The 24,755-nt window shown below is 45.0% G+C and overlaps 1 protein-coding gene and 2 long non-coding RNA genes across 3 annotated transcripts in view; 2 read left to right on the forward strand and 1 right to left on the reverse strand.

Annotated features, from left to right (window-relative positions):
- Positions 1-1,914: 1,914 nt before the first annotated feature.
- The window catches only part of LOC310852915, a 38,579-nt gene continuing 15,738 nt past the window's right edge, over positions 1,915-24,755 (forward strand). The window contains exon 1 of the long non-coding RNA XR_014568430.1: positions 1,915-2,231. This is a non-coding gene — a long non-coding RNA (uncharacterized lncRNA). The remainder of the gene's footprint in view (positions 2,232-24,755) is intronic.
- LOC310852959 lies at positions 13,644-15,552 on the forward strand. Its single transcript, XR_014568484.1, has 2 exons — positions 13,644-14,549; positions 15,389-15,552. It is a non-coding gene; the product is annotated as an uncharacterized lncRNA (long non-coding RNA).
- PIGM (phosphatidylinositol glycan anchor biosynthesis class M) lies at positions 15,377-21,867 on the reverse strand. Its single transcript, XM_083756703.1, has 2 exons — positions 21,741-21,867; positions 15,377-17,052 (listed from the first exon to the last, which is right to left on the reverse strand). The coding sequence occupies exon 2, from the start codon at positions 16,967-16,969 to the stop codon at positions 15,638-15,640; it is 1,332 nt and encodes a 443-aa protein (XP_083612829.1). The 5' UTR covers positions 16,970-17,052; positions 21,741-21,867; the 3' UTR covers positions 15,377-15,637.

Here is a 24,755-nt window from a genome sequence, read left to right on the forward strand (position 1 = left end):
TATCTGGAAGATCTAAGCGATGGACAGATAACTCTAGTGGGTTTTAAAGGAGCTCTGTAAAAAGTAAAGGGTACTGTCTAAAGAGAAACGGGAGAACTAGGATGAATAATGGCATTACAAACTAAGAACTGCAAAATTACAAAAAAGATTAGTATGGATGATTTGTGGAAAGGTTGAAGGAAGTCACATTTAAAAATCTGTGAAAGTAATAATTGAATCTGTATATTTTAATTTTGTATTTTGAATTATGTAAACTAATAAAAATTATGCATTGAAAAAAGTCTTCCCAAATTAAGTGTGTTTTGTTTCTGTAGCTTTAAATCCTTATTGGCTTAATGCTGTTAACATTACAGTATCTTACGGTTTGTATTGTGTTCTATATTCTGTTCTGTTTAAATGCAGAGCAGTTTACATATTCGGAAATAAACAAAAAAAAATGGATTTTTGCCAACGTAGGTGCACAAGGATCTTCTCTAGAGATGGTCTGCTATTACCAATATAATGGAAAGACTTGAAAATTCTGTACAGGAGTTGCGCAAAAGTTTAGTATCTAAGATGCCCTAGAACCAAATCCCGTTATTTCCTCTTTCTTTCAAGCTGCCACAATGACCTTGGTTAAGTTTTTTTTTTTAATGTTGGCATATTTGCTTTTGCTGCGGATTTTTGTGTGAATGCACAAAACCTCCGTCTTCTTGTTATAGCTTAACATTCTCTGGTTATCGTAAATAGTAATGTAAATCAGAATTTTTCAATTGATGGTTTGGTCAAAGAAGGAGTTTCGCTTTGACAGGGTGTCTATAGGGTGATGCAGATGTTCCAAAACATGTTAGGTAAGCACAGACAGGAAATCTGTGGGGATGAATGTGCGAGGTCTGTGCCCCCAGTGCTGTTTGATGACCTTCCCACAGAGGCTGAATACACAGAGCACATTAAGATTCATTTGGTGTACCCAGTGCAAGTATCTCTTCCACATTGTCCACACAGCATCATCCATCTCTCATCCAGATCCTGACTTTTTTTGACAATTTCATGTGTTTCTCCTCATTCTTGTTTCAATGCAAAAACACAAGAAGTGTTTTAACTGCAAATTTATTTTTAAAAAGCAGGGAGAAGGAGTGAGGGGCGTCACCTCACACGAACAATACAATAACTGTCAATATGTCCATATTAGTTTACACTTCTTTATAGTTCAATTCACTGCTGGATTTACGTATAAGCTAAATAAGCTATAGCTTAGGGCCCCGAGCTATAGCTTAGGGAAAGAAGAGACTGAGAGGAGATAGGATAGCTATCTTCAAATATCTCCAGGGCTGTCACATGGAAGAGGGAACAAGTCTGTTTCCTCCTGCTCTGGAGGGTAGGACTCGAACCAATGGCTTCAAGTTACAAGAAAAGAGATTCTTCAGCATCAGGAAAAACTTTCTGACAGAAATAGCGGGAGGTTGTGGACTCTCCTTCCTTGGAGGTTTTTAAACAGAGGTTGGATGGCCATCTCTCATGGATGCTTCAGCTGAGATTCCTGCATTCAGGCATGTCCGACTTCCAAGAGACTGTGATCTACTCCCAGTATAAAAAAAAACTTGCGGTGATCTACCCATTGTCATTGGAGGGGGGAGGAGTGTGCGTGGGGTGGGTGGATTGCCCAGAACTTCTTGTTGAACTTCTTTTAGGAAGGGAAGTACCCAGAGTTGCTGAGCTTTTGGGGGGAGGATTGCACAGAGTTTTTTGGCTTTCCCCCCATAACGTTTTGTACACGATAAGGATCCCTTGATCTACCAGGATCAGCTGGGGATCTACCGGTAGACCATGATCTACTAGTTGGACATCCTGCCCCGGCCAACTCTACAATTCTATGCTTCTATGTTCTTATGAGAGTACTCAATACACCTGTCTATTAAGGCCCTCATTGTTGTTGTTGTTTAGTCATTTAGTCGTGTCCGACTCTTCGTGACCCCATGGACCAGAGCATGCCAGATACTCCTGTCTTCCACTGCCTCCCGCAGTTTGGTCAAACTCATGCTGGTAGCTTCAAGAACTGTCCAACCATCTCGTCCTCTGTCGTCCCCTTCTCCTTGTGCCTTCCATCTTTCCCAACATCAGGGTCTTTTCCAGGGAGTCTTCTCTTCTCATGAGGTGGCCAAAGTATTGGAGCCTCAGCTTCAGGATCTGTCCTTCCAGTGAGCACTCAGGGCTGATTTCCTTCAGAATGGATAGGTTTGATCTTTCAGTCCGTGGGACTCTCAAGAGTCTCCTCCAGCACCATAATTCAAAAGCATCAATTCTTCGGCGATCAGCCTTCTTTATGGTCCAGCTCTCACTTCCATACATCATTTTCTCCCAATTCCAGCTGGCTTGCCTGCCTCAGTTTTGTCCTGAAGATGTCTTTGTGATTCAATGTGATGATTCAATGGAAGAATACTCTTCCCTCCCGTATCTTCCCCTGCTGCTGAGGTGGAGGGTTCCTCTGACCAAAAAGCGCCAATAGGCTCACAGTCTTGGTCACTGTGCTGTTGATTCACTCGACTGCTGTTCTGCTGAGCTTTCAGCTCCTTTGGAAGGTCATGAAGCAGATCTGGGTCCTGTGAGGACACTGCTGCGTCCATGTTTGGCTGAGAGTGCAAGCCAGCTCCCAGCTGTAGAAGCACATGCACAGCACGTTTGCAGAGGACACCAGCGAGGGGTTTCATGCCTCCTGCTGCAACTGAGCGCCGGTTGGAAGTCTTGGCTAATCGCATTGTGCAAGGTCTTGTGTGGAAGGAGCATGGAGGAGGCTGCAGCGCAAGAAGGAACAAGGAATGTTGCCAAGTGGGGGTGGAGAAGTGAAAATGGCCGGGAAGCAAAGCAACCACTGACATTGGAGGGAATGGAAAAGAAGGAGGGAAAGATGAAGGTCTTGCAGAAGATTGAGAATCTGAAGGGGATTCATGCATAAAAGAAAAGCAAGGGACTGAGGAAGACTTGGAGATGGGAGAGAAACTTGATTCAGTTCATATTTAAAGGTGCACAGACTTATTTTGTGCTTTCTGGGGGGAAAGGTGCAAATTGGGATACAGATATCCTTGAAATTCCACACTTCTCCAAATTTTTGCAATGCAAAATTCTCCAATGTGTACAGTGTGCCATATTAACACAGATATCAGTTTTTAAAATGCTGTTGGGTGCCCAGAAATGCTGGTGAACTTTTGTGAAGCCTTCTAAAGAAAAAAGTTGCAGACTGATATGGAAATATGGAGAAAACAGAATATTTGGAAACACATTTCTGAGCAATAGCAAGATCACAGAGGGTTCCAGGGTATGTGTTCCTTTGGAGAACTGAGAAGCGGCAGAGACTGTCGTAACTTGAAGAAATGCGGTTTTTTCACCCATTAACACCTTCAGTCTGCATGGAATGAGTCCAGATCTTACAGCGTGGTCATTTCAAGAGGGGCTTGTCCTCCACAGAATTGCAGCCCTCGAGTCCAAGGCCTCTCTCCCAGCCAGCCTTCAGCCAGCCTGCCCAAGATGGATCCCAGTCTTTCTTCTTCCCAGAACACCCTGCTAAAAACTCTCTTTTCCTGTCACCTCACACCCAGTTACCCTGGCAGCCTTCCAAACCCCAGTCTCTGTTCACACCTCAGGGCAAGGGGTGAGGACAGTTCTCTTGCACTGCCAATGGCCCTCAGTGTTTTCTTAATGGCCCTAGCTTGGCCAGGTCATTTTGCATAGGCTGGCTCAGGAATTCCTCTGCAGCTTGTATTTCTCCCTTCACAAATAAGTCCTACCATTTATTAATTTCTAAGGTTTAGAGGGCAGCACCCAAAAAAAACCCCTATAACGATACATGCAAAATGCATTACATTGGGGGAGCTTGCTTTGCAAACATGCGTATATTAAGGCAAAATATCAGGCACGAATGTGTGCATTTGGAGAAGTGTGCCCAGAAATGCTGATGAGCTTTCGTGAAGCCTTCTAAAGAAAAAAACTGCAGACTGATGTGGAAATATGGAGAACAACAGAAGATTTGGAAACACTGAGAAACTGAGTGAAGATAATAATAACTGAGTGAAGATAATAATAATAATAATAATTATAATAATAACACTCCTTCTGCAGTGTTGGATGGCAGGTTAAGAGGAGTTCCCTACCAGGACAGACTTTGCTCGTGTGCTCAAGACATCGATTCCATAAAACATATTTTGCTGCACTGTGCAAAATATGAGCAAGCCAGGGCTGAACTGATATTACCCTTGCTGGTACCTTTCCCGGGAAAATCAGAGGCTCACTATGACAGGTTCCTATTGGAAGACTGGACAAATGCTAGAACATTAGCAGTGGTTGCAAGAACCAATGATCCCTATATTCTGAACAAAATGCTTGTTTAACCTGGAGGTAGGCTGTATGAATTGTGTATTGCTTTGTAAAGATTTGTTGGGTCTCTGGACAGTAATAAAGATTGATGATGATGATAATGATAAATAATAATAATAATAATAATAATAATAATAATAATAATAATAATAATAATAATTTATTATTTATACCCCGCCCATCTGGCTGGGTCCCCCCAGCCACTCTGGGCGGCTTCCAACAAAACACTAAAATACAATAACCTATTAAACATTAAAAGCTTCCCTAAACAGGGCTGCCTTCAGATGTCTTCTAAAAGTCTGGTAGTTGTTCTTCTCTTTGACATCTGGTGGGAGGGCGTTCCACAGGGCGGGTGCCACTACCAAGAAGGCCCTCTGCCTGGTTCCCTGTAACTTGGCTTCCCGCAGTGAGGGAACCGCCAGAAGGCCCTCAGTGCTGGACCTCAGTGTCCGGGTAGAACAATGGGGGTGGAGACGCTCCTTCAGATATACTGGACCGAGGCCATTCTGGGCTTAAGGATTTTGCATTGAGGAAGGAAAAGGAAGGAAAGAGACAGGTGATTTTGGCTGTGCCGAAGGCATCATCATCTTGGTTGCCCTCCTCTGTACAGACTCCAAATTTTTCACAACTGCTTTTACTTCCCATTTTGCTTATGAATAAAGAACCCTAATACGAACGAGCATGTGATGAACATTCTACTTTCCTGAATGTTGCTTGAAGATGCTGAATAAATGTAAGCAAAACCGTTCCACTGAATTGGATGTTTTGCAATAGTAGTTCCGCTAGCACCATCCCGTTGCACAAGTACCTTCCGCTACAGCACCTTGGTTTAGGATCTCCCTGCTGTGCCGCCTTGAGAAACAGCTCTCTGCTATTGCCAGAGCCCTTGTGCCAGCAGAGGGAGAATATTGCATATGCACAACCCAAAGTATTTATTTTTATAGGTTTGCCCAAGTACAGTCATCTGCTGGGAATTTTTGTTTTTAACAATTTTTTAAATTGCTTTTCCACATTTATAACAAATTTAACATATGAAAAACATTTTAAAAAATCTTACAATACTAAAAGAAAGAAAAAAGAGTAAAAACAGTCATTACTTTCCGAAATCCAAGTTAACTTTCATTGTAGTCTGACTTCCTCGATTCCCCCTCAACTGAATTTCATTGTACAGTGGTATCTCGGCTTACATACACTTCAGGTTACATACGCTTCAGGTTACAGACTCCGCTAACCCAGAAATAGTGCTTCAGGTTAAGAACTTTGCTTCAGCATAAGAACAGAAATCGGGCTCCGGCAACGCGACGGCAGCAGGAGGCCCCATTAGCTAAAGTGGTGCTTCTGGTTAAGAACAGTTTCAGGTTAAGAACGGACCTCCGGAACAAATTAAGTACTTAACCTGAGGTACCACTGTATCTCCTTTGTAGCAGTTCTCTAAAATCCTCTTTCTAATACAATTAACTCCTTCAACTAACTATCTTCATCTCTTTTCTTTTTTGCCTTTTTTTAAAAAATAATGTTTATTAGGTTTTTGTTTAACAATAAAGAACACATAATAACATAACATTTTCCAATATCCACATTTCATACACTTCCTTGGACTTCCTCGCACCTCTTGTTCCTGCTTTCTAAACTCATAAATTTTGACAGCAAATTATTAACTTAATTTAGTTTATATAATAAAATTTTCCACTATTAAAATCTCAAATTTTGAAATTTAACAACTCTCTTGTTAAGACTTAATTATAAAATATTGTTTATCCGAAATTTGTCTTTTCTTTCAATTACATTCAAATTTATATTCCTTATTACTAATTTATTGGAGCCATGTTATTACAAATCTTACATCTTTCTTAGCATTCATACAATTTACAATGTTTTTGTAGATAGTCCTTAAATTTCTTCCAGTCCTCCTCCACCAGTTCTTCTCCCAGGTCCTTTTTTGACTTAAATCCATATTACTATACAACATTCTTATTCCACTCCTAGGCCTATCAGATACTTTCAAGTATCTTCTAATTATCTTATATTACTATATTTAGCTAGATAATCTTTAAATTTCTTCCAGTCTTCTTGGTATTCCTCTTCCTTCTGATCGCGGATTCTTCCAGTCAGGTCGGCTAGCTCCAAAAACTCCAACCATCTGCTGGGAATTCTTAGGGTGTCCTGTGATTCCTCTATTTTTATCTTATTCGCTTAGGCAACGTTTCTGAAACGCGTGGGGAAGTTTCCTTGCTACTGAAGGCTCTCTGCCAGCTTTCATGCATCTGCAGGCTTCCTCAATTTCGGCCCTCCAGATGTTTTGAGACTACAATCCCCATCATCCCTGACCACTGGTCCTGCTAGCTAGGGATCATGGGAGTTGTAGGCCAAAAACATCTGGAGAGCTGACTTTAGGAAGCCTGCATTAGTGGATTTGAGGTTTTGGTGGCGTACAGGGCAGTTCAGATTTGGAATTATGTACCATATTTTCCCGTCTATAAGACGCCTCCTATTTGGGGGGACTCAGATTTAAGAAAATGGGGGGAGGTGGCCCCGTGTATAAGACTCCCCCTTATTTTTGACATTTTTTTAAAGAGAAAAAAACCTAGTCTTATAGACGGAAAAATACGGTAAATATTCTCAGCACTTTTCCTTCTTACGGATGTGGCAGCTGTTTTAAAGTAGTAACCTCCCTGTTATATGGTGATGTGGTTTTCTATATTGGGCTAAGAGGCATGGTTTAGCTTGGCATATGTATATGTAAGAACTTGAGACTGACTTTGAAACACCACTGATAACAACCATTGGTGATTTATTATTTATTTGTTTGTTTGTTTGTTTGTTTATTCTCCGCCCATCTAGCTGGCTTTCCCCAGCCACTCCTACGCAAGTGTTCTGCCTGTCTATTCTTTATGCTTTAAGGTATTTGCTTTTACATTTTTGTGGTTATAATTCGATATTATTTAGTTGCACAGTGTTGGAGGGGGCTCCCCCCCCCATATATTTTATTTCCCAGCTTGCCAGGAGTGAAAATGAACACACCCGGAATCAGAGCCTCATCTGCCTAGCCCAACCTTCAGATCCCCTACGCATCCATCTCTCTTTATAATTGTTTAATTCGCACTGAAATAGAAAGTAAAGCTTTGAATCAAACTGAGGGGCCTGGGCTATGTTTCATTAGAAAAGGAGTTAGTTTTTATGCATCCAATTGCCTCAAGCTGTGCAGTATCTGCAATACTCTCTTGGTCTGAAAAAGCACTGTTTCTACTGTTGTTTCATTCATATCCAGTGGTACCTCGGGTTAAGTACTAAATTCATTCTGGAGGTCCGTTCTTAACCTGAAACTGTTCTTAATCTGAAGCACCACTTTAGCTAATGGGGCCTCCTGCTGCCGCCGCGCTGCCGGAGCCCAGTTTCTGTTCTCATTCTGAAGCAAAGTTCTTAACCCGAGGTACTATTTCTGGGTTAGCGGAGTCTGTAACCTGAAGCGTATGTAACCTGAAGCATCTGTAACCTGAGGTACCACTGTACTTCATTAATGGCAGAGCTCTGCGCGGTCACCAGTTCAAAGAGCTTCATTAAAAACATTGAAGCAGCATCTGGAGATTCCGTTTACTGCTATGAAGTGTGCTGACTAAGTAGGGAAGATACATTGAAGAAGTGCTTCTATGCAGGAAGGGAGGAGGTTAAACTTCCTGGAGACCAAACGGAAGACTTTACCTAATCTAAGTGTTCCCCAGTGGTGGTTCAATGACCGTACTTTCCTTGTTGGGACGTGGGTGGCGCTGTGGTCTAAACCACTGAGCCTCTTGGGCTTGCCGATCAGAAGGTCAGCAGTTCGAATCCCCATGACAGAGTGAGCTTCTGTTGCTCTGTCCCAGCTCCTGCCAACCTAGCAGTTCAAAAGCACGCCAGTGCAAGTAGATAAATAGGTACCACTGCGGCGGGAAGGTAAACAGCGTTTCTGTGCGCTCTGGTTTCCATCAAGGTGTCCCGTTGCGCCAGAAGCGGTTTAGTCCTGCTGGCCACATGACTTGGAAAGATGTCTGTGGACAAACGCTGGCTCCCTTGGCCTGAAAGCGAGATGAGTGCCGCAACCCCACAGTCACCTTTGACTGGACTTAACTGTCCAGGGGCCCCTTAAAGGTAAAGGTAAAGGGACCCCTGACCATTAGGTCCAGTTGTGACTGACTCTGGGGTTGCAGCACTCATCTCGCTTTATTGGCCGAGGGAGCCGGCATACAGCTTCCAGGTCATGTTGCCAGCATGATTAAGCCGCTTCTGGCGAACCAGAGCAGCGCATGGAAACGCTGTTTACCTTCCCGACAGAGTGGTGCCTATTTATCTACTTGCACTTTCGTGTACTTTCAAACTGCTAGGTTGGCAGGAGCAGGGACCAAGCAATGGGAGTTCACTCCGTCGCGAGAATTCGAACCGTCGACCTTCTGATCGGCAAGTCCTAGGCTCTGTGGTTTAACCCACAGTGCCACCAGTGTCCCTTTACCTTTACCTTATTTTCCTTGTTGATACCACTGGTCATTTTTCAGGTCTCAATGTGAAGCCTCAAAGCGGAGCAGGAATCACATGCACTGTGAATGCCGCAATAGATACTGTATGAATTCTTGTGGGGAGGTTAAAGCTTTTCCAGACACACTTACACCTGATGAGCGGGGGGGTGGGGGACGAAACCCTCTGCAATATGCATTAAGGGTCCAAACATACCAGAGATGTTTAGTGGCTGTTTTAAAGACCTTACGAATGCAAATTAGACCTCTTTGAGAAGCTTTTCAGTTTCAAAGTGGAAGATATACCACGTGATACTCAATCTGAGCTGTTAAAATCACAGAGTAATACAGTGGTACCTTGATTCTCAAACACCTTGGTTCCCAAACACCAAAAGCCCGGAAGTAAGTGTTCTGGTTTTCGAATGTTTTTTGGGAAGCTGAACGTCCGATGTGGCTGCCGGCTATTGTTTCCGGGGCGCCTGCACCAATCAGAAGCTGCGCCTTGGTTTTTGAACATTTAGGAAGTCAAATGGACTTCTGGAACGGATTAAGTTTGGCGCTTTTGTTTTTGCTATTTATTTTGCGTTTTTGTTTTTGAGGCTTTTTCGGTTAATTTGTTTTTGTGACTGTGTGGAACCCAGTTCAGCTACTGATTGGTTGATTGACTGCGGAAATGGATAAAAGCCCCCCATCCAAACAATGACTATCATCAGTGCAGATAAGGAAAAAAATAAATTTTTATTTTTATCATCTACAATACTGTCTTATTTACTTTGTAGTACAGCACACTGATTGTTGCTTTCATTTTATTGATCAATGGTCTCGTTAGATGGTAAAATCCATGTTAAATTGCTGTTTTAGGGGTTGTTTTTAAAAGTCAGGAACAGATTAATCCGTTTTGCATTACTTTCTATGGGAAAGCACGCCTTGGTTTTGGAACGCTTTGGTTTTGGAACGGACTTTCGGAATGGATTAAGTTTGAGAACCAAGGTACCACTGTACTGGCCAAAAAGAAGGTGGTGTTTTAATATGGCTTGGGTCTTTTAAGTATGGAACTGAGTTCATTCTACCCTCATATAATTGGTGCACATGTTGTCCCTGAAATTGCATGACATTAAAGGGCTTAATAAACAACATAGCCTTAACATGCCCTTTTTTTCAGCTGCTGATCATCAGCTTTCCAAAGGCATGCATTTTCCACAACTCCACAATTATGTCCAGCTACACACAAAACAGGTGCTTTGGGACGCGGGTGGCGCTGTGGGTTAAACCACAGAGCCTAGGACTTGCCAATCAGAAGGTCAGTGGTTCGAATCCCCGTGACAGGGTGAGCTCCTGTTACTCGGTCCCTGCTCCTGCCAACCTAGCAGTTTGAAAGCATATCAAAGTGCAAGTAGATAAATAGGTACTGCTCTGGCGGGAAGGTAAACGGCGTTTCCATGCACTGCTCTGGTTCGCCAGAAGCGGCTTAGTCATGCTGGCCACATGACCCGGAAGCTGTCTGCGGACAAATGCCGGCTCCCTCGGCCTATAAAGCGAGATGAGCGCGCAGCCCCAGAGTCGGTCACGACTGGACCTAATGGTCAGGGGTCACTTTACCTTTACCTTTACCCACAAAACAACAATAACAGACCTGGAGAATTTCCCTGGGAAATTTGGCCAAAAGAGGCAGCGCTTCTCCCACAAAGCAAGGAAGCTCCTAGCCAAAGACAGTAGCCTGACACTGACACCCAGTGGTGAAAGAGAGGAACTGTGCCTTGAAACTTCTGTTAGATTTCTGTTTTGGTCAAGGGGAAGACTAAGTAGAGCAGCCAAAACACTTTTTATAAAATTGGTAAGAGCAGGGAGTTCAGCATTCCCAGATATTAGAACTAAACACAATACTAAAAGGGACCCCCAACCGTTAGGTCCAGTCGTGACCGACTCTGGGGTTGCGGCGCACATCTCATTTTATTGGCCGCGGGAGCCGGCGTATAACTTCTGGGTTATGTGGCCAGCATGACTAAGCCGCTTCTGGCGAACCAGAGCAGTGGAAATGCCGTTTACCTTCTCGCTGGAGCGGTACCTATTTCTCTACTTGCACTTTGACGTGCTTTCGAACTGCTGGGTTGGCAGGAGCAGGGACCGAGCAATGGGAGCTCACCCCGTCGCGGGGATTCGAATCGCCGACCTTTAACCCACAGTGCCACCCGCGTCCTTAATGATAAATTGATTTATCCAGTGAAAACTTCAATAATGCAACCAGGCAACAGTACATGGCTTGTGGAGGTTTTGTTTATGAGCTTAATAGTGCTTAGTTTATCTTCTGCTAATGTTGTTTTATAGATTATAAATGCTGTATCAAATTGTTAATCAGATAATGTGACATTTGCTTTAGCTTCTTCTTGTTGCTTCGTTAACAGTGTTTTATAGATTGGAATTGTTTCAACGACAATTTGTTAATCATTCTATATGATTTAGGCTGTATTTGTGATTTCCCATTATGTGCTACTGTGTTACTGTTGTTTATTGTTTGCAAGCCACTTTGGGGTTCATTTGGATGAAAAACGGCATAGAAATATAATAAATCAAAATTAAATCAAATGGAAAATGTCCGGCAGTGTTTTCCTGTACAGTGAGGGACAGGAGGGTCAGTTCCCTAACCTGGCACAAAGGGGAGGTCCCAGGGTGGGTTACAGCATTAAAACAGAATATTAGAAAATATGCAAAGCAATTTACAATCATAAAAACAAAACTGGTCCTAAATACATATGTGTTCATTCATAATTTTCATTCATAATCTGTGAGCACCTAGAAAGGAATGCTGTGATCACCAATAGTCAGCATGGATTTCTGGAAAATAAGTCATGTCAGACTAACCTGATCTCGTTTTTTGACAGAATTACAAGCCTGGTAGATGAAGGGAACGCAGTGGATGTAGCCTACCTTGATTTCAGCAAGGCATTTGACAAGGTGCCCCATGATATTCTTGTAAAGAAGCTGGTAAAATGCGGTCTTCACTATGCTACCACTCAGTGGATTTGTAACTGGCTGACTGACCAAACCCAAAGGGTGCTCATCAATGGTTCCTCTTCATCCTGGAGAAGAGTGACTAGTGGGGTGCCACAGGGTTCTGTCTTGGGCCCGGTCTTATTCAACATCTTTATCAACGACTTGGATGATGGACTCAAGGGCATCCTGATCAAATTTGCAGATGACACCAAACTGGGAGGGGTGGCTAACACCCCAGAGGACAGGATCACACTTCAAAACGACCTTGACAGATTAGAGAACTGGGCCAAAACAAACAAGATGAATTTTAACAGGGAGAAATGTAAAGTATTGCACTTGGGCAAAAAAAATGAGAGGCACAAATACAAGATGGGTGACACCTGGCTTAAGATCAGTACATGTGAAAAGCATCTAGGAGTCTTGGTTCACCACAAACTTGACATGAGCCAACAGTGTGACGCAACAGCTAAAAAAGCCAATGCAATTCTGGGCTGCATCAATAGGAGTATAGCATCTAGATCAAGGGAAGTAATAGTGCCACTGTATTCTGCTCTGGTCAGACCTCACCTGAAGTACTGTGTCCAGTTCTGGGCACCACAGTTCAAGAAGGACACTGACAAACTGGAACGTGTCCAGAGGAGGGCAACCAAAATGGTCAAAGGCCTGGAAACGATGCCTTATGAGGAACGGCTAAGGGAGCTGGGCATGTTTAGCCTGGAGAAGAGGAGGTTAAGGGGTGATAGGATAGCCATGTTCAAATATATAAAAGGATGTCACATAGAGGAGGGAGAAAGGTTGTTTTCTGCTGCTCCAGAGAAGCGGACACGGAGCAATGGTTCCAAACTACAAGAAAGAAGATTCCACCTAAACATTAGGAAGAACTTCCTGACAGTAAGAGCTGTTCGACAGTGGAATTTGCTGCCAAGGAGTGTGGTGGAGTCTCCTTCTTTGGAGGTCTTTAAGCAGAGGCTTGACAACCATATGTCAGGAGTGCTCTGATGGTGTTTCCTGCTTGGCAGGGGGTTGGACTTGATGGCCCTTCTGGTCTCTTCCAACTCTATGATTCTATGATTCTATGATAATTTTCTTGGTATGCCGCTTTTCAACACACACACACAAAAATGCTAAAAGTGGCTTATAAAAAAAAGAAACAAAGGAATACATTACAAGAAACAAAACAAACAAACAAACAAACAAAAGGAATCAATTTCAAAATCAACCATCACAATAATAGCTTCAGCTCATAAAGATTTGCTTTCCAGAGCAATTATGTTATTGCAGCAACGGCTGCTATTGTGGGATGCAGGAAACTCAACAACTTCTACAGAAGAGACAGAATGAAGAAACTTAAAACAATCGCTTGGAAACTCCCTGAAATTACTTTAGTTTAATTTTCCAGAGAATTTACTCCATTGACCTAGAAGGCTCTTTGACCTACAAGGGTTTCTCGGGCGTGCTTAGCAATGCAACCAGGCAGAGGTTAAACACTTGCAACAGCAACATCAAAACCTTTGTACTTGCCAGCTACATGGCTGGCCACTTTACAGAGCAGTAGGTCAGGAATGTGGTGGAAATGTTAATAAACATCTATTATTATTATTATTATTATTATTATTATTATTATTATTATCATTTATCGGTGGCTTTTTACAGTTTCAAAGTGACTTGACAAACAAATATGTATATGGGGGGGGGGAATTAAGAGGAGAGAAAAATTAAAGCGCCATCAATACAATATATGCAAATGCACAGTAAAATAAGTATGTAGTCCTAACCACCCATCTAAAAGATCTATCTATCTATCTATCTATCTATCTATCTATCTATCTAAAAGATAAGCACCACCACAGGAGGCAGTATTATTAATTAACAAAAGACCTGGATAAACAGGAAAAAGCTTAGCCCGGTACCTAAAAGCTGCCAGAGATGGTGCTAGGTGTCTCCCTAGAAAGAACACAGGCAAGGGGGCCAACACTGACAAGACCCTTCTTGCCTGACCAAGGCCCCTACATTTTCCCACAAGTGGGAAACACAGAGAAGGGCTTGTTCATATGCGGAGAGTCCAGTCAGCGCTTTGGGGCAAATATAATATTACACCTGGACTTGCACATATTACACCTGTGCTGGACACAGAGGAATGGTGGGAGGCACCAGCTAGGGAAGAAAGCTCTGAGCCAGGGGACTGGTGGTGAGACCACGATGAGTGGTCAGAGGGAGAAGAAGGGGCAGACTGGGAGGAGATGGTGTCGAAAGCTGGAGAGGCAACAGGCTTTAGTGAGCAGGAAGAGGCTGTGGCAGAGAGCAGTCCAGAATCAGAGGCTGGAGAGGAGGGGGACCAGGAGACGGAGATGAGACAGGCTGCTGAAGAAACCAGGGAGTCTTCCTTTCCTGCTGCGACCTCTCCTCCCTGGTCTCCCATAGAGGAATGAAGAGGGCAGAGCAAAGAGAGACTAGACAGAGCCTCAGCTTGCTGTTGCTGTGGAATAACCAGGGAGAGGAGGAGTCTTAGAGAGAGGTGGGAAGGCGAGGACCTTCAGTCCTTGCAACTGCCTCATTGGGGCCAGACCTACAGAGAAGAGTTGCTGTGATACTAGGCCTGAGCTGTTTTGGTTTTTTTTTAATAAAGAGTGAACTTCCCTGATACCTGTGGTTTTTTTATTGCCGACCTACTCCAGACTCCAGCTCCTGACATTAAGTGCCGTTAAACTATCTGAACAGTACAATGCAGTAGAAATGGGAACCAGTTTTATTCATTTTATTCAAAAATGAATAAAACATATAATAATAAGTGCTGGAGATGTAAGATACAAAAAGGAACCTTCTACCTTATGTGGTGGACATGCCCCGAAATTGGGAAATTTTGGCGCATGATCCACAAAGAAATAAAGAAAATATTAAGAATATCATATAGTAAAAGGCCAGAGGCATTCCTTTTAGGAATTTTAAATGGCGATATTCCAAAAGACAAAACTAATTTTTTCTTATACGCAATGTCTGAAGCAAGAATCCCGGTGGCTAAGTATGAAAGGGAATCAGTTACCCACTAGGGGAGAGTGGCTATGTAAGCTCTCAGAATACTTAGAATTAGCCAAATTGACAGATATAATAAGACAAAAACCAAAAAGTGAAGTAAAAAAAGAATGAGAGTGCCTAAATGAATACCTCAAAAGCCAAGGTTCGAGGGCAGAAATATGGCTGAGTCAGGAATAACCTTGTGAAGTGAAAGGATATGAAAGAAGGATTTATATCTAGATGTTAGGCTAGAGAGGATAAAGAAAACAGGAAAACAGGAAGACAGAATGAGAGATAAAGGAGGTGCTGTGGGATTGATGGAAGTCAATGTCTTGTTGTTGTTTTAGTGTTTATAATATTAACTTGTAAGATATGAATTTGTTTGGGTTTTTTTGGTCTTTTTTAGTTTTCGAATGTTGATTTTTGAGTGTTGTGTATTGTTATCTTTTGATATCTTTCGTGTTGTTGTTGTTGTTGTGTGGAAAATACTAATAAAATTCATTTATTTAAAAAGAAAGAAAGAAAGAAAGAAAGAAAGAAAGAAAGAAAGAAAGAAAGAAATGGGAACTAGTTACGTAACAAATGAATACACATCAGTAGTCATGTTTCAAAAGAAGCAGACCTCAAAAAAAAAAGCCTTCACCTTTCTCAAAACAAAGGGCGAGAGTTTCCAAAACGGTGCAAAAACGATACCGAAAAAGAAATCCCCCAAACTTTTTTTAAAAAGTCTGTTGTTACCCAGTCTTGCTCAATAAATAACTCCTCTCAGAGAAACACCTGCAGGTTTTCTCCTTTGTGAGGAGTCACCGCTGCTTCACTTTCCTGGTCATCTGCGCCGTACAATAGTGAGAAATAATCTGAACGAGGATTGTGCAGTTGATAAGGAGGAAGAGCAAGCCTGCTAGCCAGATGAGCAAGAAAGTGTTTTGCCCTTTGAACTCCAGAAAATAGGCTGGCGCCAGCCACAGACCCTGCCCAAGAAGCCACAGCAGGAGAAGCGTGGCAGCCCATAACCAAGACATCCTCAAGCGAGGCAGCACAGGTGGAAGGAGGCAAAGGTACCAGAGGAAATACTGGGATGTGCACACTTTGTTGAAGCTCACAAACACCGCAGTGTGCAGGAAGCAGCAGAAGACAAGATCCTGGTAATACGCCAAGGAAATGACCAGCAGGAGGAGGAGCTGCGGGAGGAAGGCCGCAAGTCCGAGGGGGAAACTCCACTCGCTTTCCGCCGTCAGGTACAGCATGTAAAAGTAAGGCGAGAAGTTATGGCGGATGTCTCTGCGCGTCAGGTGGTAGAGGTAGGTGTGCTCCAGAAACTCCCAGCCGTAACGGAGGTAAAACGCGAGGCCCAGGGCTGCAAAGGTGGAACCGGCCACCGTCCCAAAAACCAGGACGTCGCGGCTGGACAACAGCCTTAAGAGAGGCCGCAGGAAGTCGCCGGCGAGCGAGAGCTTCCGCTTCGAAACGTCTGCTTCTCTTCGCTCGGGGTTCCCGCAGCTTTGCAGATGGAGGGCTAACGGCAACGCATAGGTTGCCGGGTAAATCTTCATATGTACGGAGAGGCCGTAAAGAACGGCCGCCGTCACCAAGCACCTCTTCTCCACGTAGTACATGGTGCCAAGGACCAGGCTTGCGATAAGAGATTCGGCATTCCCCCGGCTGGACACGGTCATCGGCAAGGGATTGAGGAGCCAGAAGGCACAGCAGCCACAAGCCTCCCTGTCCCCTAGGCCTCTGAGCAAAAGGATCTCGTAGATGAGGTAAGCAGCAACCATATCCCCAGCAACGAAAAGGATCTTTCCGTACAGATCAGTCAAGTGAATGTTTGGGGTCAAGATCCAGGCCAGCAGCGGAGTATAACGGTAAGTGGCTCTCAGGTAGGGAGATTTCCCTTCCGTGACGTACTTGGCGCCATCAGTGAAGACCTGATAGTCGATGTCCGTATATTTCACCAGCATCGTCCTGTCCTGATAAACTCCGTAGAAAACAAGAGCGAGCCTGATGGCGAAAGCAGCACCAAATAGGAGTTCTTTCCTGAGGAATCCGGAAAGGATTCGTTTCCTGAATGTCTGATGTGGCGCCATATTTGGGTCTCTTTGAGAGGGGGCGTTAAAACAAGAAGCGGATCCCATCCTTCACGGACGCTCCTGCTTTGCTGTCTACTTCTTCAGATGCAAATCAAATCAAAAGAGATCTGCATAAGTAGCAAACAACCCTGTTTAAGAGACAGTAAGAGGCAGAGAAAGGTCAGTTGGTATTAGCATTTTGCAAGGGCCTAGCTATTTTACCCAGTGCTTGAGGAACCCTTTGGCCTGCCGGCCATGCTTCTTTGTTTACCGTATTTTTCGCACCATAGGACGCACCGGACAATAGGACGCACCTTGTTTTAGAGGGGGGAGAACAAGGGGAAAAAATTCTTCCACTCTCTGCCCAACACCCCTTCAGCGAAGCGGCAGGAAGCGCTGCGCAGAGAGTGGGAGAATTTTCCCCCTCTTGTTTTCCCGCTCTAAAACAAGGTGCTGTTGAAGGTGCGTTCAGGCGGCTACCTTGGAAGCCTGGAGAGTGAGAGGGGTCGGTGCGCACCGACCCCTCTCGCTCTCAAGGCTTCAGGTTCCTTTCGACCTGCTCTTTGGGGCTGGCGGGGGGAAGCCCACCACCAGCCACAAAGAGCAGGTCAGGGAGCAGTGGAAAGGCGCAGCGGAGAGGCTGCTGCCATAGTCACGCGTCACTTCTCCAGCCGGGAGAGGGTCACGGGGCTATGGCATCTTCGCTCCATAGGATGCACACACATTTCCCCTTCATTTTTGAAGGGGAAAAAGTGCGTCCTATAGAGTGAAAAATACGGTATTCAATTTGCATGCCACCCAAAGTAGTCCAGTTTATATATGATCATATTGTACCAACCGCACCATATTAGCAAAACTTGAGTGATACTTGTAAACACAACAAATACCGTTTGTGGAGTAGATGAGAACAATATTAAAGAAAATAAAAATGTGCGAAGAAAACAGCAACAGTATAAACAGTACAATGAGAACGATTGGAAGACTCGTTTTGTCAGAAGTCTTTTTTATTTAAGTGTTTATTTAAGTATTAGGAAGATTAAGTTTTTATGCATGTAAATCTGCTTTTTCTTCTTTCTTTTTTCTGTATTTTCTTCTTTTCTTTTTTCTTAATTCTTTTTTCTTTAATTTTCTTTTTGTAGTATGAGATTGTAAATTCTTTGTATATGTATGTAGTATAAATTAATGAAGATTATTAAATAAAAAAAAAGTAGCCCAGAGTGGCACACATCAAAATGTCAAAACGATACAATTTAAAATAAGGTGGAAAGCCTATTAAAAGCAATTCAAAACTACCCAAAACATATTCGCAAACATTGGCAAGGGTTCGAAATTGGGCCACAAAGCAGATTTCTCCAGGCTGACCAACATCTCAGATTTTAAGGAAGGGTGAAAAGCAAATTTGTTTTCTGCTGCTCCAGAGAAGCGGACACGGAGCAATGGATCCAAACTACAAGAAAGAAGATTCCACCTAAACATTAGGAAGAACTTCCTGACAGTAAGAGCTGTTCGACAGTGGAATTTGCTGCCAAGGAGTGTGGTGGAGTCTCCTTCTTTGGAGGTCTTTAAGCAGAGGCTTGACAACCATATGTCAGGAGTGCTCTGATGGTGTTTCCTGCTTGGCAGGGGGTTGGACTCGATGGCCCTTGTGGTCTCTTCCAACTCTATGATTCTATGATTCTAAAAGAATAATAATACAAGCAGCTCCCCACTAGCACATGGTCTGCTTGTGTGTGACTGAGCACAGGAAAGTGCTGCCAACCCGGAAGTGGAACCTAGAAGTGGGGAGCATCTGGGAGAGGCCTCGCAAGGAGGCCCTTTGGGCTCTGCGGAGAGTCCACTTCCCTTTCTGGGTTCCCTGTGCTGCATGTGTTCGCAGTTGCACAGAAGTACATCGTGTGCAAGTGGGGAGTTGCCTGTACAGTGGACACTCGGGTTGTGAACGTGATCCGTACGGGAGACACATTCATGCCTGTGCATGTGCAGGTTGTGATTCGGCTCTTCTGCGCATGTGCAAAGCGCGATTTAGCGCTTCTGTGCATATGCAAAGCGCCAAAACCCAGAAGTAACCTGTTCCGGTACTACTGGGTTCGGCGCAGTGCACAATCCAAAAACGTGCAGCCCGAAGTGTCTGTAACCCGAGGTAAAAGTAAAGGTACCCCTGATCGTTAGGTCCAGTCGTGGCCGACTCTGGGGTTGCGGCGCTCATCTCACTTTATTGGCCGAGGGAGCCGGCATACAGCTTCCAGGTCATGTGGCCAGCATGACTAAGCCGCTTCTGGCGAACCAGAGCAGTGCATGGAAACGCTGTTTACCTTCCCGCCACAGCGGTACCTATTTATCTACTTGCACTTTGACGTGCTTTCAAACTGCTAGGTTGGCAGGAGCTGGGACCGAGCAACGGAAGCTCACCCTGTTGCAGGGATTTGAACTGCCGACCTTCTGATCGGCAAGTCCTGTGCTCGGTGGTTTAACCCACAGCGCCACCTGTGTCGTAACCTGAGGTATGACTGTACAATTAAAGCAGAAGCCTGGCTTTTGATTAGTGGAGCTTCCTTGTCTTGTTTTGTAAGCACCTTGGGAAACACGGCCAGAAGCAGGGAAACTAGGAATCTGAGAGAACGGTGTAGAAGGCACATAATGCAATTTGACAGCGGGTCTCGTCTTGTGAGCTGCCTGGGCAGGGATGCCATTTCCCCCAACCTGTTACGTGCAAGAACAGGTTGGGAAACCTCTGTCTGCCTGAGGGTCAGATTACTTAAGTGGAAACCTCTCAGAGGCTGTATTTCGACAGCAGGCAGGACCAGACATGCAGAACCATAAACACGATCAGGCACACATTTCTAACGCATAACGTTAGAACAGAACAGGGCACATTCCCAACACACTCCTAACGCACACTTTTAACTCAAAAAATCAGAGGCACAATTCTACTCACATCCTTCAGGCATGCGTGCATGCACACAGAATGAGGTACGCATTCCAAACTCACACCTTTTGTGCGCACACATAGAAAAAGAAATCAGACACAGAGTTCTAACACACAGCCTGCGTGCATGCACACAAACAAATGAGGAGACACACACGCCTAAGTCACCTTTAGCATACACTCACAAATGGTCAGAGCCACACAATACACTGAGAGAGAAGAATCTACACAGAAAGAACAGCTAGACTGGTGAGTGGGAGCAGCCCCAAAACCACATAACACCGGTCTTGAAAGACCTACATTGGCTCCCAGTACGTTTCCAGGCACAATTCAAAGCGTTGGTACTGACCTAGAAAGCCCTCAACGGTCCAGTATACCTGAAGGAGTGTCTCCACCCCTATCTTTCTACCCGGACATTGAGGTCCAGCGTAGAGGGCCTTCTGGCGGTTCCCTCACTGTGAGAAGCCAAGTTACAGGGAAGCAGGCAGAGGGCCTTCTCGGTAGTGGCGCCCACCCTGTGGAACACCCTCCCTTCAGATGTGAAGGAAACAAGCTGCTATCCTATCTTTAAAAGATATCTGAAGGCAGCCCAGTTTAGGGAAGCTTTTAATGTTTGATGCATTACTGTATTTTAATATTTTGTTGGAAACCGCCCAGAGTGGATGGGGAAGCCTAGCCAGATGGGCGGGGTATAAATAATAAATTGTTGTTGTTGTTGTTGTTGTTATATAAATGGTAAAATAAGACCCAAGCAAAGAACAGGAAAGACGGAGTAGTGAATGGATTGGGGGTGGGAATAAATTGGGAGGCAAGGCCCGGGGGGGGGGGATAGAGAGGAGGGTCTCATGGTTTGGGAGTAGAGGGGGAGCTGCCTAGGGTGGGACCCCACCCTCCCTCTGCTGCTGAAAGAGAAGGATCTGTTTGGGAATAACTAGAGGGCTGTCCCTGCTGTTGGAAGCTCAGAGTTGCAGCAGCAACAGGGACATGGAGCAGAGAATCAGGAAGTGTTTTGGGGGAAAAGAATGGCAAGGAAAGGAAGGAAGGAGCTGGGACTGTCACTGTGCAGAAGCAGATCGCGCGCAAACAAGGATTGACAGAAATCCGCTCTTAACGATGACTAAACTTCGGCATTGCAAGTTTTTTAAAACAGAGGTTGGGTGGCCAGCTGTCATGGATTCATGCATTGCAGGGGGTTGGTCTAGATGACTCTCAGGGTCCCTTCCAATTCTACAGTTCTTGGCTCTATGCATACCCTATTCCATACCCTCCAGCATTTCTCCAATGAAAATAGGGGCATCATACCAAAGGTCCCCTACTGGGTTTTCCCAGTAGTGATGTATGGAAGTGAGAGCTGGACCATAAAGAAGACTGATCACCAAAGAATTGATGCTTTTGAATTATGGTGCTGGAGGAGACTCTTGAGAGTCCCATGGACTGCAAGAAGATCAAACCAATCCATTCTGAAGGAAATCAGCCCTGAATGCTCACTGGAAGGACAGATCCTGAAGCTGTGGCTCCAATACTTTGGCCACCTCATGAGAAGAGAAGACTCCCTGGAAAAGACCCTGATGCTGGGAAAGATGGAGGGCACAAGGAGAAGGGGACGACAGAGGATGAGATGGTTGGACAGTGTTTTTGAAGCTACCAGCATGAGTTTGACCAAACTGCGGGAGGCAGTGGAAGACAGGAGTGCCTGGTGTGCTCTGGTCCAGGGGGTCACGAAGAGACACGACTAAACGACTAAACAACCATTGAGCTGCGTGCATTTCATGTGCCCACGTGCCCACCTTTATATTTATGTGCATTTAGCCCGGATATGACCATTCCTTCAAGGAAGGAGAGGGAGCAGAAGTAAATAATGGGGAGGAATAGCAAGCAGGGCAGGAGCAGGACCTTTGCAGGAAGGGGTACCTGTGAGGGTGACTCCGCCGCGCAGGTCGCTCCGGGGAAGAAGGTCCGCGAAGCTGCTTTGCAGCATTTGGAAAGCAAATCTCCCCGCTTGCAGGAAGCAGGAGCTGCTCGGGGAAGCGCATGCGCATTTGCGGAACTGAAGCCCCAGCCTCTGCCCTTCCTCGTCCTGCTTCGCCAGGAGAGCGAGAGCGGATGGGAAGCGGGCAGGAGATGCGAAGTGAGGGCAGCGCCAGGGCTACATGGTGCCGCACGGCGCATGCTCGGCGCTGCGAAGGTAGGGGTTTTTTTATTCTTGGTTAGAAGGAATTTGTTTCTATGCCGCTTTTCATTCAGACGACTCTCAAAGCCGCTCACGAGCAATAAATAGCAATGCGGTAATAGAGCATCGCAAATGCAGCCCAAATCACACGAAACAACAAATCATCCATAAAACAGTTGCAGCCGAAAAATCAGCAAAACACAACGACTGTAAAAGTCATCACATGTGATTAACATGTCACATGTATAGCATTGGTGGTTCAGTGGTAGAATTCTCGCCTGCCACGCGGGAGGCCCGGGTTCGATTCCCGGCCAATGCAACTTGACTTTTGGGTTTAAATTTTGGGACGCGGTGGCGCTGTGGGTTAAACCACAGAGCCTAGGACTTGCCGATCAGCCTTCTTTATGTAGCATCAATTCTTCGGCGATCAGCCTTCTTTATGGTCCAGCTCTCACTTCCATACATCACTACTGGGAAAACCATAGCTTTAACTATACGGGCCTTTGTTGGCAAGGTGATGTCTCTGCTTTTTAAGATGCTGTCTAGGTTTGTCATTGCTTTCCTCCCAAGAAGCAGGCGTCTTTTAATTTCGTGACTGCTGTCACCATCTGCAGTGCACCCTGCATGGCATAGCTCATAGCTCAGTGGCGTAGCGTGGGTTGTCAGCACCCGGGGCAAGGCAAGTAATTTGCGCCCCCTAACCCGTGGATTTGCGCACCCTAACCCTAACCCCCAGATGTTGCGCCCAGTGCGGCCGGCCCCCCCTGCACCCTCCTCGCTACGCCACTGTCATAGCTTCTCTGAGTTATTCAAGCCCCGGCAAGGCAGTGATCCATGAAGGAGTTGGATCAGGTTAGCCACATTGATTTGTATGCTGTTGGTGGATTTTTGTCATTGTCTTGTTGGGCTGTGTATGTGATAAAGGGGAGCCGTACCAGGGTGAAGGTGTCTTCTTCTATTTGTCCCAGTGTCAGTTTCAGTTTATAGGTTAATTTTTCTAGTAGGGCTGTTTCCCATGCTGTTTGGGAGGCATAAGCATGCAAGCAAGGTGCAAAGCAGGGCTGGTGGGGGCAGAGAGGGGTGTGGCCTAGGGAGAGGGGGCGTGGCCTGGGAGAATCTCAAAGGCCAAATGAAGGTGGCCAAAGGGTCAAATTTAGCCCCTAGCTCTTTTTAAAGGACAAGGAAAACCCGGCAGAATCTGGCTCCCTCTTAACAAGAGAATGGTGGGCTGGGGTGGGATTCATCTACCAAGTTAGGTGGTTTCAACGCCTTTGGGTGGGGCAGCCCTCCCATCCTAAAGGAACCAGTTTTACATTAACAGCTTCTGGCTCAGTTGGTAGAGCATGATACTCTAAATCTCAAGGTTGTGGGTTCGAGCCCCATGTTGGGCAAATGTTAGCCGCATTGCATGGGGTTGGACTAGATCAGCGGTTCTCAACCTGTGGGTCCCCAGATGTTGTTGGACTACAACTCCCATCATCCGTGAGATCTGGCCTTGCTACTTAGGGGTGATGGGATTTGTAGTTCAACAACATCTGGGGACCCAAAGGTTGAGGAAGGCAGGAGTAGATGATTCTTCCCAACTCTACAGTGGTACCTCTGGTTGCGAACAGGATCTGTTCCAGAGGCCTGTTCGCAACTTGAAAAGAACGCAACCCACGTCTGCGCATTCGTGGATCACGATTCGCCGCTTCTGCGCATGACGTCATTTTGTGCGTCTGCACATGCACGAGTGGCAAAACCCAGAAGTAACCCTTTCCGGTTCTTCTGCGTCGCCGCAGGACGCAACCTGAAAATGCGCAGCCTGAAGCAAATGTAACATGAGATAAGACTGTACTTCTCTATGATTCTAGTCTGGGGTTTCTCCTAGACCCAGCATTGTCTTGGGAGTGTTTTGCTCTATGGATTTAGGAACTAGACCCCTTTCTGGGCAGAGGTAGCCTTGTTACAGTTCAGTTTCATAGGTTGTGATTCATAAATTGCATCAAGTAAGTAAATGCTCTCAACTTTCCACAGTAATCCAATTTCCTACATGCCCTTTTAATATATATATGCCCCCAAATTCCCCTTCTTCAAGTTGCAGCTCTCCTTGTCAAGCTATTTGGGAGTTGCGTATCTGAGAGGCAACACCACACAGAATCCTTTTAGTATAGATGAATTTACGTTGTGGCCTTTGAATAAAGATTCCTACCTCCTGTTCAGGGAATGAAAACATCTCCTGCCCTGCACTTTTGACCAAGACTTATTTTTCCCTAATGGAGTTCACCTGGCCACCTGGTCACCCTAAGATTTCAGAAAAATCATGCAGGCCTTAGGTAGTCTGGGTGGTAACAGGGCTGTCTTTGACTGTAATGTTTTGACCAGTTACTTAACTTATAAATTGAAAGTGTTGCTTCTGTTGTAGGGGTAGTTAATCAGAAATCTCTATGTGAGCAAGATAGGAGACAATTGAGCATGACCATTTATATATATATATATATATATATATTTGCTTTCGTAGATTTTCACGGGTACAGGAATGCAGGTTTTGGTGTCCTCGGGTGTCTTCCCGTGTAAAAGTTGGGGTGTCTAGGCGACGTTTCGACGAGGTCTCACTCGTCATCTTCAGGCTGGTGCTTTCGGCTTCTTGTTACTGGAACAGAGCGGGATCTCAATGTTTGAGTTCCTATAAATACTGTAGAGGGGGTGTGGTGTCTAGCCTCCAATGTTCTGGGCAGAGAGGAAGTTCCCAGGCTAGTGTGCCTTTTCTTCTTTTG

This window comes from Podarcis gaigeae (assembly GCF_964106915.1).
Source record: "Podarcis gaigeae genome assembly, chromosome: 9".
In the NCBI taxonomy this organism is placed as follows: domain Eukaryota; kingdom Metazoa; phylum Chordata; class Lepidosauria; order Squamata; family Lacertidae; genus Podarcis; species Podarcis gaigeae.

Coding starts and splice junctions, on each gene's coding strand:
- PIGM (XM_083756703.1), bottom strand. CDS start 16,969: ATGGGATCCGCTTCTTGTTTTAACGCCCCCTCTCAAAGAGACCCAAAT.